Source organism: Drosophila rhopaloa, unplaced genomic scaffold, assembly GCF_018152115.1.
Source record: "Drosophila rhopaloa isolate 14029-0021.01 unplaced genomic scaffold, ASM1815211v1 contig_153, whole genome shotgun sequence".
Lineage (NCBI taxonomy): Eukaryota > Metazoa > Arthropoda > Insecta > Diptera > Drosophilidae > Drosophila > Drosophila rhopaloa.
The window spans coordinates 757,338-777,507 of NW_025335032.1; the positions used below are offsets into that span (position 1 = coordinate 757,338).

The 20,170-nt window shown below is 41.2% G+C and overlaps 2 protein-coding genes across 2 annotated transcripts; both read left to right on the forward strand.

Moving 5' to 3' along the window:
* The first annotated feature begins 7,315 nt into the window (after window positions 1-7,315).
* Window positions 7,316-7,858, forward strand: LOC123037188. The gene is made up of 2 exons (XM_044456810.1): window positions 7,316-7,360; window positions 7,422-7,858. The coding sequence occupies exons 1-2, from the start codon at window positions 7,342-7,344 to the stop codon at window positions 7,856-7,858; spliced, it is 456 nt and encodes a 151-aa protein (XP_044312745.1). The 5' UTR covers window positions 7,316-7,341.
* Window positions 7,859-11,951: 4,093 nt separating this feature from the next.
* Window positions 11,952-19,739, forward strand: LOC123037189. The gene is made up of 3 exons (XM_044456811.1): window positions 11,952-11,996; window positions 12,058-12,484; window positions 19,463-19,739. The coding sequence occupies exons 1-3, from the start codon at window positions 11,978-11,980 to the stop codon at window positions 19,737-19,739; spliced, it is 723 nt and encodes a 240-aa protein (XP_044312746.1). The 5' UTR covers window positions 11,952-11,977.
* Window positions 19,740-20,170: the final 431 nt, after the last annotated feature.

Sequence of the window (20,170 nt, forward strand, 5' to 3'; positions counted from 1 at the left end):
ATATCTACATAAATATATTTTCTGCCTCCACATACAGGAACATAAAATAAAATAAATTCAAATCCACACGGGTGCGACCGTGATTGGATTTTTTTTCCAAATTGCTGCATTACCGCCCCAGCGGCGGTTCTATTCCATTGTTGCTGATTTTTTTCCCTTCCCTTTCTCTCCCGGCCCTTCACGCATGCACTGCGCTGCTACGGCATAACCCGGTGAACATTTGTCCCGAACCAAAGCCAAGGTTTTAATTCCACAGTTCGGCCCCGGTCATCAAAATAATTATTTATAATTATTTTTTAATTATAAACATTATTAATTCATAATTATAATTATTATTTAATTATAAATATTATTTAATTATTTCCGGCAAAGTAATTAATTTATCGCGCCTAGAGCTTAACGGTGAATATCCTCACATTCCGAACGAAACGCCCCTTGCTCAGGTCAGTCGACAAGAGCTGATCCGCAGAGTTTGAGTCCGAGAATGCCCACGGGAGACGACAAGAAAACGGGGTCGATCCCATCTATCCGCGTCTCCGCGGCCGTCTCAATTAACGCCAAAGGCTGCCATTGCCATTCCAAGGGCAAAAAGCGACGAGTCCGTCGAGACTATCCCCCGGTCCCCTGTCAAGGCTTTCTCGGTCGGTGTCCAAAATGGCTCAAACTGCTATAGACATCGCCCTGAAAAAGTATATTGCTACAACAGACCGGGTTAGCCAATTTCAAGCGGATATTCATACTTCGAGCGCCGCTGATCCAGAACGACTTTTCCCCTGGGACCAAATCCGGGCCCTGTAAGAAAAGGTGGAGAAGAGCTATGAAAGTTGCTCCGATCTTCTTTCCGCATCCACCGACAGTACGGCCACCTCGACAGTGCTTGAATCCAAGTACACTTACTGCTACTCCGTATTTTCGAGATGTTTGGTCCAGCTTCAGGAAATAATAGACAAGGCCGCCTACCAGCCCACTCAGGCTTCTGTCCGTGTTCCAACACTCCCGTTTGCAACCAGTCGACACCGAAGTTTTCGCTGGTGATTGCCTGCGTTGGCCCACCTTCAGAGATCTTTTTACCGCGATATACAACCTCAACTCGCGTCTTACACTGGTAGAGAAGTTGTTCCACCTATTGTCCAAAACAAGTGGCGATGCGCACGCCATTGTTTCCAAAGCCCCGCTGACCAACGAAGGGTTTATCTCCGCGTGGCGAAGCCTCACCGACCGCTTCGAATATCGGCGGTTATTAGTCAATAGCCAGTTGAAAATCCTCTTTAACATTCAGGCAGTAATTTGGGTTTGCCTAACTGATTAAAAATGCGCATTAGTGCGTTCATGCATTTTATCCAGTCCTTAGTTTTAATTTGCTCAAGTGTAGCGAATCTATATATATAAAAATGGTGCAAAAAATGTACGACATCGCAAAACAAGAGAACGGCTGGCCCGATTTGGCTCAAATTTTTTTCAGTTGTTTGTAATTGCCAGAAGAAGGTTAATGCATAAGAAAATTTTGGGAAAACCTGCCGCTATCGGCTCAAGAGATGTATTCATTGTTGTACTTTGGAAATAATGCCTTCATTGTTGTACATAAAACTGTAAAAACACGAGTTAACGAAACATTGCCAAAGTTTTAATTGGAAATAATGCCTGCTTTGAGATCAAGACTTGGACGGCGTTCACGAAATGCGAAACATTCTCAGAATGTCCGTAATAATCAAACACAAGAGGTACGTGCAGAAATAAATGCATCGGCGCGCGCCCGAATTGCACAGCTTCGCGCTGCACAAAGACCACCTCAAGCCCGACAAAATGTGAGTAGAAGAAGACCAGCCGCAAATGATAACTTGAAACGCGCTGCATTCGCATACAATTCCGAAACACCCTACAAAGATCATAGCTGCATTGTTATTGGTTCATTGTCTGTCGTATGTCAGCATTGCAATGCACTGAAGTTTCGATTGGATACCCCCGGCTTATGTTGTGCAGGTGGCAAAATTAAATTGCGCATTTTGGCTCATCCACCAGAGCTACTATATGGAAATTCAGCCCAAACAGCTTCCTAAAGCTTGCACAAAAATATAACGGATGCTTTCAAATTACGTCATTTGGAGCCGAGGTTGTTCATCAACCAGGCTACAATCCGAGTTATAAGGTAATGGCGTCGCTTTATTATCTCATTTTTTCAAAATTGCATCCCAACATTCAGATTCAAGGCAAATTCACCATCGAGCGGGCGCTTTGTTACCACCACCAAACAAAGATCATAAATACCTTCAGATCTACTTCATTGGTGATTCGGAAGATGAACTAAATCAGTGCAATTTTCACTGCAACTAAACGTGAAGTTGTACCACAATTGCAAAATCTTCTGCATGAGGGTAATGAATTGGTCAGATTGTTCAAAACCGCACTGGATACAATGCATTCTGACGACCACAAAATCATTATCAGCGCTGACAAAAGGAAGCTATGCAAGACAATTTAATGCTCCCACTATTAATGAAGTCGCAGTGGTGATTGTTGGCGAGAATGTGGAATCACGCGATATTGCTCTCAAGCGTCGGGATGATGGCCAATTGCAGCAAGTTTATGAGACTCATCGGTCATATGATGCACTTTAAAATACCCGTTGATGTTCTGTCGTGGAGAAGATGGGTATCACTTCAACATAAAGATGGTCAATCCAACGACAGGTTTGTTTACAAGTCATTATTTCTTTTTGATTCTACAACTTAGTTTGAATTCAAATTTTAGGAGAAGAAACGAATAAGAAGGTCAGCTCTATGAATTTTTATGCGTATCGATTGATGATTCGACTAGATGTTGACAATCATCTGTTGAGATACCGCCGTTTGTTTCAACAGTACTGTGTCGACATGTACGTCGAAGTAGAAACGGAGGTCTCAATTTCATTCGTTTCAATCAGTCGAAGTTGCGCTCAGGCGAGTACATCCACATGCGTGACGCCATCGCTACTGAAGGACACGCGGCCAGCATCGGTTGTTTGACCATTCTCCCAGCTACTTATGTTGGAAGCCCGCGCCATATGCATGAGTACGCTCAAGATGCGATGACGTATGTCTGTAATTACGGACGCCCGGATTTATTCATCACGTTCACATGCAATCCTAAATGTCCCGAAATTACATCACTGCACGAGTATTCAAGCAAAAGATCACAGTACTTATGAATTACATCGTTAAGCAGAAGGTTTTTGGCGTAGTTTGTTGTTGGATGTACTCGGTTGAGTGGCAGAAGCGTGGCTTACCACATGCGCACTTTCAGCTTTGGATTCGATTATTTCAGCCGAAATACCAGAAGTTTCACGCTGGGGTTATATGAAGTCGTGAAATTGGGGCGAGACAAAGTTCGCCGGGTGCTCTAGCTTAGAATAAATGTCAATGCAACTGATGTAATGTTTTCCCTCAGATGAATATATATCTACCACAAATTTGTATCGACAATGTTCAGGGCTAGGTGTGATTTTAAAAGGCATTTTGGTGATTCTATGTTCTGTTTTAGCTAAATTGCATTTGTGGCATTCATTTATTATATTTTGAATTAATAGTTGGCTATTTGGAAAGAAGTGATTTTCTTTGAATAATTTGGTCATTTTCTGTATACCTGGATGTACAATTTTTTCATGTGATTGAAGAATTATTTCTTTGAATTCGATGTATGAACAAACATTCTTTAATAGGTAGAGGCTGCAAATTAGGTGGTATTAATATTAATTAATATTAACAATCTAAATCCTTTTATTCAAATTAAACAAACACAAATACCAGTTACGTTAATATTAATCATATTCACAGTTATATTATATATTTAATTATTATGGTTGTAATTAAATACAGAAAATTTGTAATATTCAAACCATGGCAAATTCATATAGAAATCGAACCAGAAAACAAAATTTCCGATAATGAAATAAATAATATCCCCGTCAATGAAAATACCCTAGAAGAAAATATCATTGTTGAATTAACCAACCAAATACATTAATATACCAAGTTCCAATGAATCGGGACGATTCAATTTAGAATGGGGCGAGTTATATGACACATTACTTAGGGGCTCTTACCCAACTTATAAACAACTTTGAGCCGAGAGCCAATTTCCAATTAACTCTGACAAAACCCGAGATAAATCCGTGGTCACCTATTTCTGTCAACACGCCTCTAAATTATTCCCTCCCAGATCAATTTCACGAAGTCCGCATCAAACGGATGCTGTAAACATCCAAGCTGATACTGTAAACTTCGGAGCCCCCAAGCGAGCCCTGAGTCCGCTAATGCAAACAAAAGATTTCCAAAGCGATCCCTAAAGTCCGCTAATGTAAACACCAATTTCCAGCCAAATTTAGAATTTAAATTTAATTGGCAAATTGCATCATCCTATTTTCCGACTCTCTTGAGTCATTCTCTTTATCAATTTTTTGAGATAAATCTCTTAAGCCGAGGTTGTTATTGATCATTGAACTCAAGGAGGCCAGTCCGTTTTTGAGATCCGAACCGAGCACCAAAGAAAAATCAAGTGAAAAGTAAAAGAGCAGTGAATAAAATAGGTTCGACCTATTGAAAAATTGTAAGGTAGGCTATAAGTGATAATAAAAAATAAAAATAAATTTTTTAAACTAATTCACAAGTGAGAAAGTTAATTTGCATGTCCATATCTACATAAATATATTTTCTGCCTCCACATACAGGAACATAAAATAAAATAAATTCAAATCCACACGGGTGCGACCGTGATTGTTTTTTTTTCCAAATTGCTGCATTAACCGCCCCAGCGGCTGTGTTATTATTGTTGCTGATTTTTTTCCCTTCTCTCTCTCTCCCGGGCCCCTCACGCATGCACTGCGCTGCCGACGGCATAACCCGGTGAACATTTGTCCCGAACCAAAGCCAAGGTTTTAATTCCACAGTTCCGGCTCCGCTCAAAAATAATTATTTATAATTATTTTTTAATTATAAACATTATTAATTCATAATTATAATTATTATTTAATTATAAATATTATTTAATTATTTCCGGCAAAGTAATTAATTTATCGCGCCTAGAGCTTAACGGTGAATATCCTCACGTTCCGAACGAAACGCCCCTTGCTCAGGTCAGTCAACAAGAGCTGATCCGCAGAGTTTGAGTCCAAAAATGCCCACGGGAGACGACAAGAAACCGCGGTCGATCCCATCTATCCGCGTCTCCGCGGCCGTCTCAATTAACGCCAAAGGCTGCCATTGCCATTCCAAGGGCAAAAAGCGACGAGTCCGTCGAGACTATCCCCGGTCCCCTGTCAAGGCTTTCTCGGTCGATGTCCAAGATGGCTCAAACTGCGATAGACATCGCCCTCAAAAAGTTTATTGCCACAACAGACCGGGTTAGCCAATTTCAAACGGATATTCATACTCCGAGCGCTGCAGAACCAGAACGACTTTCCCCTGGCATTTGCCAAGTCCATCGGGACCAAATCCGGGCCCTGTGGGAAGAGGTGGAGAAGAGCTATGAAAGTTGCTCCGATCTTTTTTCCGCGTCCACCGACAGTACGGCCACCTCGACAGTGCTTGAATCCAAGTACACTTACTGCTACTCCGTATTTTCGAGATGTTTGGTCCAGCTTCAGGAAATAATAGACAAGGCCGCCTACCAGCCCACTCAGGCTTCTGTCCGTGTTCCAACACTCCCGTTTGCAACCAGTCGACACCGAAGTTTTCGCTGGTGATTGCCTGCGTTGGCCCACCTTCAGAGATCTTTTTACCGCGATATACAACCTCAACTCGCGTCTTACACTGGTAGAGAAGTTGTTCCACCTATTGTCCAAAACAAGTGGCGATGCGCACGCCATTGTTTCCAAAGCCCCGCTGACCAACGAAGGGTTTATCTCCGCGTGGCGAAGCCTCACCGACCGCTTCGAATATCGGCGGTTATTAGTCAATAGCCAGTTGAAAATCCTCTTTAACATTTAGGCAGTAATTTGGGTTTGCCTAACTGATTAAAAATGCGCATTAGTGCGTTCATGCATTTTATCCAGTCCTTAGTTTTAATTTGCTCAAGTGTAGCGAATCTATATATATAAAAATGGTGCAAAAAATGTACGACATCGCAAAACAAGAGAACGGCTGGCCCGATTTGGCTCAAATTTTTTTTCAGTTGTTTGTAATTGCCAGAAGAAGGTTAATGCATAAGAAAATTTTGGGAAAACCTGCCGCTATCGGCTCAAGAGATGTATTCATTGTTGTACTTTGGAAATAATGCCTTCATTGTTGTACTATAAAACTGTAAAAACACGAGTTAACGAAACATTGCCAAAGTTTTAATTGGAAATAATGCCTGCTTTGATATCAAGACTTGGACGGCGTTCACGAAATGCGAAACATTCTCAGAATGTCCGTTATAATCAAACGCAAGAGGTACGTGCAGAAATAAATGCATCGGCACGCGCCCGAATTGCACAGCTTCGCGCTGCACAAAGACCACCTCAAGCCCGACAAAATGTGAGTAGAAGAAGACCAGCCGCAAATGATAACTTGAAACGCGCTGCATTCGCATACAATTCCGAAACACCCTACAAAGATCATAGCTGCATTATTATTGGTTCATTGTCTGTCGTATGTCAGCATTGCAATGCACTGAAGTTTCGATTGGAAACCCCCGGCTTATGTTGTGCAGGTGACATTGACCAGAGACATTGTATTCGCTACTATATGGAAATTCAGCCCAAACAGCTTCCTAAAGCTTGCACAAAAATATAACGGATGCTTTCAAATTACGTCATTTGGAGCCGAGGTTGTTCATCAACCAGGCTACAATCCGAGTTATAAGGTAATGGCGTCGCTTTATTATCTCATTTTTTCAAAATTGCATCCCAACATTCAGATTCAAGGCAAATTCACCATCGAGCGGGCGCTTTGTTACCACCACCAAACAAAGATCATAAATACCTTCAGATCTACTTCATTGGTGATTCGGAAGATGAACTAAATCAGCGTTGTGCAATTTTCACTGCAACTAAACGTGAAGTTGTACCACAATTGCAAAATCTTCTGCATGAGGGTAATGAATTGGTCAGATTGTTCAAAACCGCACTGGATACAATGCATTCTAACGACCACAAAATCATTATCAGCGCTGACAAAAGGAAGCTATGCAAGACAATTTAATGCTCCCACTATTAATGAAGTCGCAGTGGTGATTGTTGGCGAGAATGTGGAATCACGCGATATTGCTCTCAAGCGTCGGGATGATGGCCAATTGCAGCAAGTTTATGAGACTCATCGGTCATATGATGCACTTTAATACCCGTTGATGTTCTGTCGTGGAGAAGATGGGTATCACTTCAACATAAAGATGGTCAATCCAACGACAGGTTTGTTTACAAGTCATTATTTCTTTTTGATTCTACAACTTAGTTTGAATTCAAATTTTAGGAGAAGAAACGAATAAGAAGGTCAGCTCTATGAATTTTTATGCGTATCGATTGATGATTCGACTAGATGTTGACAATCATCTGTTGAGATACCGCCGTTTGTTTCAACAGTACTGTGTCGACATGTACGTCGAAGTAGAAACGGAGCGTCTCAATTTCATTCGTTTCAATCAGTCGAAGTTGCGCTCAGGCGAGTACATCCACATGCGTGACGCCATCGCTACTGAAGGACACGCGGCCAGCATCGGTTGTTTGACCATTCTCCCAGCTACTTATGTTGGAAGCCCGCGCCATATGCATGAGTACGCTCAAGATGCGATGACGTATGTCCGTAATTACGGACGCCCGGATTTATTCATCACGTTCACATGCAATCCTAAATGTCCCGAAATTACATCACTGCACGAGTATTCAAGCAAAAGATCACAGTACTTATGAATTACATCGTTAAGCAGAAGGTTTTTGGCGTAGTTCGTTGTTGGATGTACTCGGTTGAGTGGCAGAAGCGTGGCTTACCACATGCGCACTTTCAGCTTTGGATTCGATTATTTCAGCCGAAATACCAGAAGTTTCACGCTGGGGTTATATGAAGTCGTGAAATTGGGGCGAGACAAAGTTCGCCGGGTGCTCTAGCTTAGAATAAATGTCAATGCAACTGATGTAATGTTTTCCCTCAGATGAATATATATCTACCACAAATTTGTATCGACAATGTTCAGGGCTAGGTGTGATTTTAAAAGGCATTTTGGTGATTCTATGTTCTGTTTTATCTAAATTGCATTTGTTGCATTCATTTATTATATTTTGAATTAATAGTTGGCTATTTGGAAAGAAGTTATTTTCTTTGAATAATTTGGTCATTTTCTGTATACCTGTATGTAAAATTTTTTCATGTGATTGAAGAATTATTTCTTTGAATTCGATGTATGAACAAACATTCTTTAATAGGTAGAGGCTGCAAATTAGGTGGTATTAATATTAATTAATATTAACAATCTAAATCCTTTTATTCAAATTAAACAAACACAAATACCAGTTACGTTAATATTAATCATATTCACAGTTATATTATATATTTAATTATTATGGTTGTAATTAAATACAGAAAATTTGTAATATTCAAACCATGGCAAATTCATATAGAAATCGAACCAGAAAACAAAATTTCCGATAATGAAATAAATAATATCCCCGTCAATGAAAATACCCTAGAAGAAAATATCAGTTCCAATGAATCGGGACGATTCAATTTAGAATGGGGCGAGTTATATGACACATTACTTAGGGGCTCTTACCCAACTTATAAACAACTTTGAGCCGAGAGCCAATTTCCAATTAACTCTGACAAAACCCGAGATAAATCCGTGGTCACCTATTTCTGTCAACACGCCTCTAAATTATTCCCTCCCAGATCAATTTCACGAAGTCCGCATCAAACGGATGCTGTAAACATCCAAGCTGATACTGTAAACTTCGGAGCCCCCAAGCGAGCCCTGAGTCCGCTAATGCAAACAAAAGATTTCCAAAGCGATCCCTAAAGTCCGCTAATGTAAACACCAATTTCCAGCCAAATTTAGAATTTAAATTTAATTGGCAAATTGCATCATCCTATTTTCCGACTCTCTTGAGTCATTCTCTTTATCAATTTTTTGAGATAAATCTCTTAAGCCGAGGTTTGATTATTGATCATTGAACTCGAGGAGGCCAGTCCGTTTTTGAGATCCGAACCGAGCACCAAAGAAAAATCAAGTGAAAAGTAAAAGAGCAGTGAATAAAATAGGTTCGACCTATTGAAAAATTGTAAGGTAGGCTATAAGTGATAATAAAAAATAAAAATAAATTTTTTAAACTAATTCACAAGTGAGAAAGTTAATTTGCATGTCCATATCTACATAAATATATTTTCTGCCTCCACATACAGGAACATAAAATAAAATAAATTCAAATCCACACGGGTGCGACCGTGATTGTTTTTTTTCCAAATTGCTGCATTAACCGCCCCAGCGGCTGTGTTATTATTGTTGCTGATTTTTTCCCTTCTCTCTCTCTCCCGGGCCCCTCACGCATGCACTGCGCTGCCGACGGCATAACCCGGTGAACATTTGTCCCGAACCAAAGCCAAGGTTTTAATTCCACAGTTCCGGCTCCGCTCAAAAATAATTATTTATAATTATTTTTTAATTATAAACATTATTAATTCATAATTATAATTATTATTTAATTATAAATATTATTTAATTATTTCCGGCAAAGTAATTAATTTATCGCGCCTAGAGCTTAACGGTGAATATCCTCACGTTCCGAACGAAACGCCCCTTGCTCAGGTCAGTCAACAAGAGCTGATCCGCAGAGTTTGAGTCCAAAAATGCCCACGGGAGACGACAAGAAACCGCGGTCGATCCCATCTATCCGCGTCTCCGCGGCCGTCTCAATTAACGCCAAAGGCTGCCATTGCCATTCCAAGGGCAAAAAGCGACGAGTCCGTCGAGACTATCCCCGGTCCCCTGTCAAGGCTTTCTCGGTCGATGTCCAAGATGGCTCAAACTGCGATAGACATCGCCCTCAAAAAGTTTATTGCCACAACAGACCGGGTTAGCCAATTTCAAACGGATATTCATACTCCGAGCGCTGCAGAACCAGAACGACTTTCCCCTGGCATTTGCCAAGTCCATCGGGACCAAATCCGGGCCCTGTGGGAAGAGGTGGAGAAGAGCTATGAAAGTTGCTCCGATCTTTTTTCCGCGTCCACCGACAGTACGGCCACCTCGACAGTGCTTGAATCCAAGTACACTTACTGCTACTCCGTATTTTCGAGATGTTTGGTCCAGCTTCAGGAAATAATAGACAAGGCCGCCTACCAGCCCACTCAGGCTTCTGTCCGTGTTCCAACACCCCCGTTTGCAACCAGTCGACACCGAAGTTTTCGCTGGTGATTGCCTGCGTTGGCCCACCTTCAGAGATCTTTTTACCGCGATATACAACCTCAACTCGCGTCTTACACTGGTAGAGAAGTTGTTCCACCTATTGTCCAAAACAAGTGGCGATGCGCACGCCATTGTTTCCAAAGCCCCGCTGACCAACGAAGGGTTTATCTCCGCGTGGCGAAGCCTCACCGACCGCTTCGAATATCGGCGGTTATTAGTCAATAGCCAGTTGAAAATCCTCTTTAACATTTAGGCAGTAATTTGGGTTTGCCTAACTGATTAAAAATGCGCATTAGTGCGTTCATGCATTTTATCCAGTCCTTAGTTTTAATTTGCTCAAGTGTAGCGAATCTATATATATAAAAATGGTGCAAAAAATGTACGACATCGCAAAACAAGAGAACGGCTGGCCCGATTTGGCTCAAATTTTTTTTCAGTTGTTTGTAATTGCCAGAAGAAGGTTAATGCATAAGAAAATTTTGGGAAAACCTGCCGCTATCGGCTCAAGAGATGTATTCATTGTTGTACTTTGGAAATAATGCCTTCATTGTTGTACATAAAACTGTAAAAACACGAGTTAACGAAACATTGCCAAAGTTTTAATTGGAAATAATGCCTGCTTTGATATCAAGACTTGGACGGCGTTCACGAAATGCGAAACATTCTCAGAATGTCCGTTATAATCAAACGCAAGAGGTACGTGCAGAAATAAATGCATCGGCACGCGCCCGAATTGCACAGCTTCGCGCTGCACAAAGACCACCTCAAGCCCGACAAAATGTGAGTAGAAGAAGACCAGCCGCAAATGATAACTTGAAACGCGCTGCATTCGCATACAATTCCGAAACACCCTACAAAGATCATAGCTGCATTATTATTGGTTCATTGTCTGTCGTATGTCAGCATTGCAATGCACTGAAGTTTCGATTGGAAACCCCCGGCTTATGTTGTGCAGGTGACATTGACCAGAGACATTGTATTCGCTACTATATGGAAATTCAGCCCAAACAGCTTCCTAAAGCTTGCACAAAAATATAACGGATGCTTTCAAATTACGTCATTTGGAGCCGAGGTTGTTCATCAACCAGGCTACAATCCGAGTTATAAGGTAATGGCGTCGCTTTATTATCTCATTTTTTCAAAATTGCATCCCAACATTCAGATTCAAGGCAAATTCACCATCGAGCGGGCGCTTTGTTACCACCACCAAACAAAGATCATAAATACCTTCAGATCTACTTCATTGGTGATTCGGAAGATGAACTAAATCAGCGTTGTGCAATTTTCACTGCAACTAAACGTGAAGTTGTACCACAATTGCAAAATCTTCTGCATGAGGGTAATGAATTGGTCAGATTGTTCAAAACCGCACTGGATACAATGCATTCTAACGACCACAAAATCATTATCAGCGCTGACAAAAGGAAGCTATGCAAGACAATTTAATGCTCCCACTATTAATGAAGTCGCAGTGGTGATTGTTGGCGAGAATGTGGAATCACGCGATATTGCTCTCAAGCGTCGGGATGATGGCCAATTGCAGCAAGTTTATGAGACTCATCGGTCATATGATGCACTTTAATACCCGTTGATGTTCTGTCGTGGAGAAGATGGGTATCACTTCAACATAAAGATGGTCAATCCAACGACAGGTTTGTTTACAAGTCATTATTTCTTTTTGATTCTACAACTTAGTTTGAATTCAAATTTTAGGAGAAGAAACGAATAAGAAGGTCAGCTCTATGAATTTTTATGCGTATCGATTGATGATTCGACTAGATGTTGACAATCATCTGTTGAGATACCGCCGTTTGTTTCAACAGTACTGTGTCGACATGTACGTCGAAGTAGAAACGGAGCGTCTCAATTTCATTCGTTTCAATCAGTCGAAGTTGCGCTCAGGCGAGTACATCCACATGCGTGACGCCATCGCTACTGAAGGACACGCGGCCAGCATCGGTTGTTTGACCATTCTCCCAGCTACTTATGTTGGAAGCCCGCGCCATATGCATGAGTACGCTCAAGATGCGATGACGTATGTCCGTAATTACGGACGCCCGGATTTATTCATCACGTTCACATGCAATCCTAAATGTCCCGAAATTACATCACTGCACGAGTATTCAAGCAAAAGATCACAGTACTTATGAATTACATCGTTAAGCAGAAGGTTTTTGGCGTAGTTCGTTGTTGGATGTACTCGGTTGAGTGGCAGAAGCGTGGCTTACCACATGCGCACTTTCAGCTTTGGATTCGATTATTTCAGCCGAAATACCAGAAGTTTCACGCTGGGGTTATATGAAGTCGTGAAATTGGGGCGAGACAAAGTTCGCCGGGTGCTCTAGCTTAGAATAAATGTCAATGCAACTGATGTAATGTTTTCCCTCAGATGAATATATATCTACCACAAATTTGTATCGACAATGTTCAGGGCTAGGTATGATTTTAAAAGGCATTTTGGTGATTCTATGTTCTGTTTTATCTAAATTGCATTTGTTGCATTCATTTATTATATTTTGAATTAATAGTTGGCTATTTGGAAAGAAGTGATTTTCTTTGAATAATTTGGTCATTTTCTGTATACCTGTATGTAAAATTTTTTCATGTGATTGAAGAATTATTTCTTTGAATTCGATGTATGAACAAACATTCTTTAATAGGTAGAGGCTGCAAATTAGGTGGTATTAATAATTTCCTTGTATGCTCTTTGCATAATTTCAAAATCTACATCGCTCTCAATATAAATGGTAATGTTTCTATCAATAAAACAAGAGAGAATGCTATAGTCGAGTGCCTCGACTATTAGATACCCGTTACTCAGCTAAACAACTTAATATAAATATGCCTTCTTGTATGTTTTTCGCCGCTCAAATTAGTACCTTGGCCAGCGTTTCCAAAGTCATCCGTTAGATGGCGCCATGAAAGGCGGAAATGTAGGCGCTAGTCAGGTTTAAGCGTTTAATGGGTTTTTGGGCGTTAGAGTGGGCGTGGCAAACTTTTATTAGGCCAATCGATAGGTATTGACGAAATAAATACATATCAATTAAAATTTTCATAATAGCATAAAAACTGTGGCCACTGCATGTGGCTTGTGGGCGTCAGAGGGGGCGTGGCAGCATTTTGAAACAAACTTGCGCTGCGTAGGAACTCCTAAAATCTACATGCAAAATGCCAATCTTCTAGCTTTTATAGTTTCCGAGATCTCAGCGTTCAAACGGACAGACAGACGGACAGACAGACGGACAGACAGACGAAGAGACGGACATGGCTAGATCGACTCGGCTAGTGATCCTGAACAAGAATATATATACTTTATAGGGTCGGATACGCTTCCTTCTACCTGTTACATACTTTTGCACGAATACAATATACCCTTTTACTCTACGAGTAACGGGTATAATGATCAAGTAAAATTTGTCTGGCCTTTTCAAGTGTTATTTCATTATATTAAATTGTCGTAATGGAGTTACCGAATATTGTTGAATGCTCTACTTTATTTTTATCGAATATAGTTTATTGAAATAGTTTATTGGTTTTTCTGTTAAATGAATAAGGTTGCTATTGTCTTCTTCTGCACTGTGTTGAGTAACTTCACTATGATGATTTTCTTCAATTTTAATTCTTGATAATGCATCGGCAACTGAATTTTCCTTTCCTTTAAAATAATCGATTTTAAATTGGTATTCATTTAATTTGGCTCTCCATCTTTGTAACTTGGCATTCGGTTTTTTAAGGTATGCAGCCATCTAAGAGGTTGATGGTCACTAGCAATGAGAAAATGTCGTCCTAGTAAATAATGTCGAAAAGTTTTAGTGGCAATTGCAAGTAATTCCTTTTCGATAGCACTGTAATTTAATTCGTGTTCATTAAGTGTTCTGCTAATAAAGGATATAGGATGACAATTTTGAGAAAGTACGGCCCAAGGGCTAAATTACTGGCATCTGTAGTTAAAGTGAATTTCTTTTCAAAATCGGGCAATTGGAAATTTGGTTCTCTTATTATTAAAGCTTTAAGGTGTTTGAATCCTTCTATGTAGTCGAGATTTTGTGTATCTATCTTTGCTCCTTTTTTTAAACATGTGGTGATTGGTTTTGCTATGTCTGCGTAGTTTGGAATACATTTGCGATAATAACCTGTTAATCCAAGAAAAGCTCTGATCTCATTTACTTTTGTTGGAGTTGGATAGGAAACTATGGCTTTAACTTTAAGGGGGTTTGGTTTTATGGTAGGACTATTTTATGGTGAATTACTTTCCCTAATTAATCCCTGATTAAGCATTTCTTGCACTTGGTTTTCGACTTCAATTTCGTGTTATGTGTTGTATTTAGTACGTGCTTAATAGAATTTGTAAATGTTAAATTGTCTTCTTCTTCATATTGAAGATTTTTGAATTTATTTAATAAAGCTTTTAACCCTAAAGTTTCCTCCTGATTCAGGTGATCTAATCGAAACAATTCGAAATCTTTTTTTTTTATTGATTCCTGAGCTGAATATTTTATTGTTTCTGTTGGCTTTTGGATATAAAAATTTTGGTTTTTTACTGATTTTGAAGTAATTGATTTTTATGTTTTATCAAACATGGTAACTGTGCTATTTTTGTTATTTATAATTGAAAAACTGTGTACATAAAATGGTTCAGTTGTTTTAAAAATACTATTGTTGGGTAACATAATTAATTTGTTCAGTGTAATAGGACCATTTGATGTCAAAACTTCACATTGGATATTTTGAATGGGCAGACAAAATATATTTGTATTAATCATATTTGATTAGGTCTGTGGCCCACTGCATCGCCGCTGTTTACTACGCTCTCTTCTCGCAACGTCCGCGCTCCAGAGTGCGAGCTCCGGGTTTCGGATCCGAACTCCTTGGACGGCCGCTGCCGATCTCCCGCTCTCGCTTCAGCGGAGTAAAGCGGGCAGGAGCGCGGCGTAAGGTTTAAGTAAGAGTCTCATGTATGCAGCCGAATAAAACACATTGAATTACACCACGACGCCCCCGAGTTATTAATTTCCTCTCCCTTTAAGTTTGCGCCGTGGGAATTTTTTTGTGCCTTCAATTCTTTTTTGTGGCAGGATCGCCCCCCTTCAACATGTTGGTCCTTCAAGCCGGATAAGGATATCCTTCTGCCATTCGACCAGCAGCTTCGGTGATTTTTTCCGCAAAAAAGATAAGTACGAGCATTTTCCGACTCCCTCTCGCTGAATTTCGTTCACACTGCAGCAAGATCAATTTTTTCGTCTCAACTTCACGTCCGAGTTTCCCCGACACAACGGCAGTCGAGAAATTTAACAATCCTTCAATTCCAACAAATTTTTTATCCGTCTCCGCTTTGTGTGCGTCGCCATACTCCTTGCCGTTTTCCCCGTTGTACATCAACTTGCCAACGGTCAAGGCATATGTGCCTCCAGACATACACATACACGCGCGTGACAACTTGTGTACATAGTGCAGTGCAATTCTGCCTCCGAGAAAAAAGAAATACGACAAAAAGTGAAATTGTGTGGTGGAAAATAAAAAGGCATAACTAATATCAGCCACTCGGTGTGAACTAATTTCGGGAGTTTCCCTGTTCGCCGAGCAGTCCGCCGCTGTCGAGATATTTTTTGTCTTGTGTTTTTTTTTTCTCTCCACATAATTTCATCTGTTCCATCACTTCAAATACAGTCCACTCGTCGACGCTCTACTGTACCGATATACACTTACACATATCCATAAACGCATGCATGCCCATATCTACATAAAACTATTTTCTGCCTCCATATACAGGAAAATACACATATCCATAAACGCATGCAAGTTATATGACACATTACTTAGGGGCTCTTACCCAACTTATAAACAACTTTTTTTTTTTTCCAGCCAAATTTAGATTTCAAATTTAATTGGCAAATTGCATCATCCTATTTTCTGACTCTCTTGAGTCATTCTCTTTATCAATTTTTTGAGATAAATCTCTTAAGCCGAGGTTTGATTATTGATCATTGAACTCGAGGAGGCCAGTCCGTTTTTGAGATCCGAACCGAGCACCAAAGAAAAATCAAGTGAAAAGTAAAAGAGCAGTGAATAAAATAGGTTCGACCTATTGAAAAATTGTAAGGTAGGCTATAAGTGATAATAAAAAATAAAAATAAATTTTTTAAACTAATTCACAAGTGAGAAAGTTAATTTGCATGTCCATATCTACATAAATATATTTTCTGCCTCCACATACAGGAACATAAAATAAAATAAATTCAAATCCACACGGGTGCGACCGTGATTGTTTTTTTTTCCAAATTGCTGCATTAACCGCCCCAGCGGCTGTGTTATTATTGTTGCTGATTTTTTTCCCTTCTCTCTCTCTCCCGGGCCCCTCACGCATGCACTGCGCTGCCGACGGCATAACCCGGTGAACATTTGTCCCGAACCAAAGCCAAGGTTTTAATTCCACAGTTCCGGCTCCGCTCAAAAATAATTATTTATAATTATTTTTTAATTATAAACATTATTAATTCATAATTATAATTATTATTTAATCATAAATATTATTTAATTATATCCGGCAAAGTAATTAATTTATTTATTTTTATTGCGTTTTTCCGGATTTTTTTTGCGATCAAAGATATTTACCAAACCCAAAAAAAAACAATAAAATACCTTAATACAATTAAATTATTTGGCAACAATAACTAATAAAACAGAAGTCACCAAGGGAAAAGGGAAAGAATTATATATCTAATCAATATATTTTCATCGATTTCCAAATATTTTCTTCCGATTCTTCTCGTTTTTATGGCACTGTGCTTTCTACACCGTACAAATTAACAGTGTGACTGTTCTCTGTGTGTTTTTTTTTCATTCGTTCATTTGCAACTCGTTGGCGACTCAGATCGCGCCTAGAGCTTAACGGTGAATATCCTCACGTTCCGAACGAAACGCCCCTTGCTCAGGTCAGTCGACAAGAGCCGCAGAGTTCGAGTCCGAGAATGCCCACGGGAGACGACAAGAAACCGCGGTCGATCCCATCTATCCGCGTCTCCGCGGCCGTCTCAATAGACGCCAAAGGCTGCCATTGCCATTCCAAGGGCAAAAAGCGACGAGTCCGTCGAGACTATCCCCGGTCCCCTGTCAAGGCTTTCTCGGTCGGTGTCCAAGATGGCTCAAACTGCGATAGACATCGCCCTCAAAAAGTTTATTGCCACAACAGACCGGGTTAGCCAATTTCAAACGGATATTCATACTCCGAGCGCCGCAGAACCAGAACGACTTTCCCCTGGCATTTGCCAAGTCCATCGGGACCAAATCCTATGAAAGTTGCTCCGATCTTTTTTCCGCGTCCACCGACAGTACGGCCACCTCGACAGTGCTTGAATCCAAGTACACTTACTGCTACTCCGTATTTTCGAGATGTTTGGTCCAGCTTCAGGAAATAATAGACAAGGCCGCCTACCAGCCCACTCAGGCTTCTGTCCGTGTTCCAACACCCCCGTTTGCAACCAGTCGACACCGAAGTTTTCGCTGGTGATTACCTGCGTTGGCCCACCTTCAGAGATCTTTTTACCGCGATATACATCCACAACTTGCGTCTTACACTGGTAGAGAAGTTGTTCCACCTATTGTCCAAAACAAGTGACGATGCGCACGCCATTGTTTCCAAAGCCCCGCTGACCAACGAAGGGTTTATCTCCGCGTGGCGAAGCCTCACCGACCGCTTTGAAAATCGGCGGTTATTAGTCAATAGCCAGTTGAAAATCCTCTTTAACATTCAGGCACTACCCCAAGAGTCCGGAGCCGCTCTGAAAGAGCTGCAAGGCACAATTCAGAGTTGACTGACAGCCTTAGAGATGTCCTCTATTCAAGTCGAGACTTGGGATTGTCTCCTGGTGTGTATGGTTTCTTTAAAGCTTCCCAACATCACGCTTTCGATGTGGGAGCAATCCATTCACAACAAGGCTGAGATTCCAACATGGAATGAGTTAGACTCGTTCTTGACAGAGCGTCATCGCACTCTGGAGGCTATCAATGACATCAGACCTAGCAGTTCGGGTCAGTTTCTGCCAAGGTCGACACCTGCGAACGCCCCAGTGCGTAGGCTTAATTCCTACGAAGCCAGAGTGACTCCAGCCCCAAAGAGGTTGCGATCTCTGCTCCAGAGAAAATCATCCTGTTCGCTTATGTCCGCGCTTCCTTGAGATGGATGTAAATGGTCGTTCCGACTACATTAAAAAAAAGCAGCTTTGCCTGAACTGTTTTGCACGAGGGCACCTGCAACGGGATTGCACTAGCGCCCATAGCTGCTTCACGTGTCACAGCCGTCATCACACCCTCCTGCACCGCGGTAATCCATTCGCGGCCGCTCCAAGTCCGTCTGCGCCATCCAGGTCTCGACCCGCGCCTACTACAAGAGGCACGAGCGCCACAGAGGATCACACTGATGTGCAAGTGTGCTTCGCTACCGGGTCAAGAGCCGGCCTACTGGGCACTGCCCTCATTAAAATTTGCCATCTAGGGTGCAATTTCCAGGCGCGAACCCTCATCGACTCTGGCTCCAAGGCAACCTTTATTACGGAGAGACTTTTCAACCTCGTCAAACTTCCATTCAAGACTATCCAGGCCCAAGTCTCTGGTCTTAATCAAACCGTAATCAAACCTCAGTCCACAAAACGCTGTCATTTTTCTATTCGATCGCCTTCCAGACCCGAGCTGCATTTAGAAACTTCAGCTTACGTTCTTCCGCAGCTGGCCGGGAATCTGCCTTCGTATCAAGTCCCTCGAGATCTTCTTAAGGGAATTCCTGACATCCCCCTTGCGGATCCCAAGTTCTTCGAGAGCTCCCAAATCGAATTCTTGATAGGAGCCGACATTCTTCCGTCCATCCTCCTCGGCAACGCGAGGGCTAACATTTGCGGTTCACTTCTCGGCCAGGAAACCATAGTTGGATGGGTGCTGATAGCCCCCATATCTCCAGTTACCTGCGGACTCGACGACTCGTTGGATCATCTCCTTACCAAATTCTGAGAGGTGGAGGAAGTGCCCATACAGATAGTCCCCGAGTGTGATTCCGTCTGTGAACACAATTTTGTCCAAACTACAAGAAGTGACAATCGTTGCAAATACGTTGTGATCCCGAGCATAGTGGTTCCGAGCTCGCATCTTCACGATCCTTTAATCTGGCTCAATCACTACGTAACGAGCAGCGCCTAAAAAGAGATCCTCCTCTGAAGGCCCGGTATCACTCTGTGATCCAAGAATACCTCGATTTAGGTCACATGGCCGAGGTCCCTTTGACGAGCAGTTCCGCCACTTACAACCTTCCACATCACGCTGTTCTTAAGCCCGAGGGCACAACCACTAAAGTGGTCTTCAACGCCTCTAGTCCTTCCGCAAACGGGACCAGTCTGAATGACATATGATTTGTATGATTTAAAATTCTGTTTAGGGTTAGCGTTTTTATTACGGTTTTCTGGATTTTTATTTAATTCAAAATTAATATGTTCTTCATACATTCCCTCATTTTGTGCAATATTAATTAACGATCTTAAGTCTGAAATATCATTAGGAACTAAAATAGTAAACAATTGTATAGGTAATTTTCTGATCAGTATTTTAATGGAATCTTTACTCGCCTGAACATAAATAAGAAAATCTGAATGGTTACCTTCCAAATGCAATTTCGAAATCAGCAGTTGGCGTCGCCTTTCAGCTTCTTCGCAGAATGCTCTCAGATTTCCTTTGTAAGGTGTCTCCCTGAAGTTCTACAGTAATTTGTAGTTCGGTGTTTGGGGTTTAAATTCCGCAACTAGTCTCGATCTAAGGGTAGGCCAGTCTTCGATGTTCGGAAGGC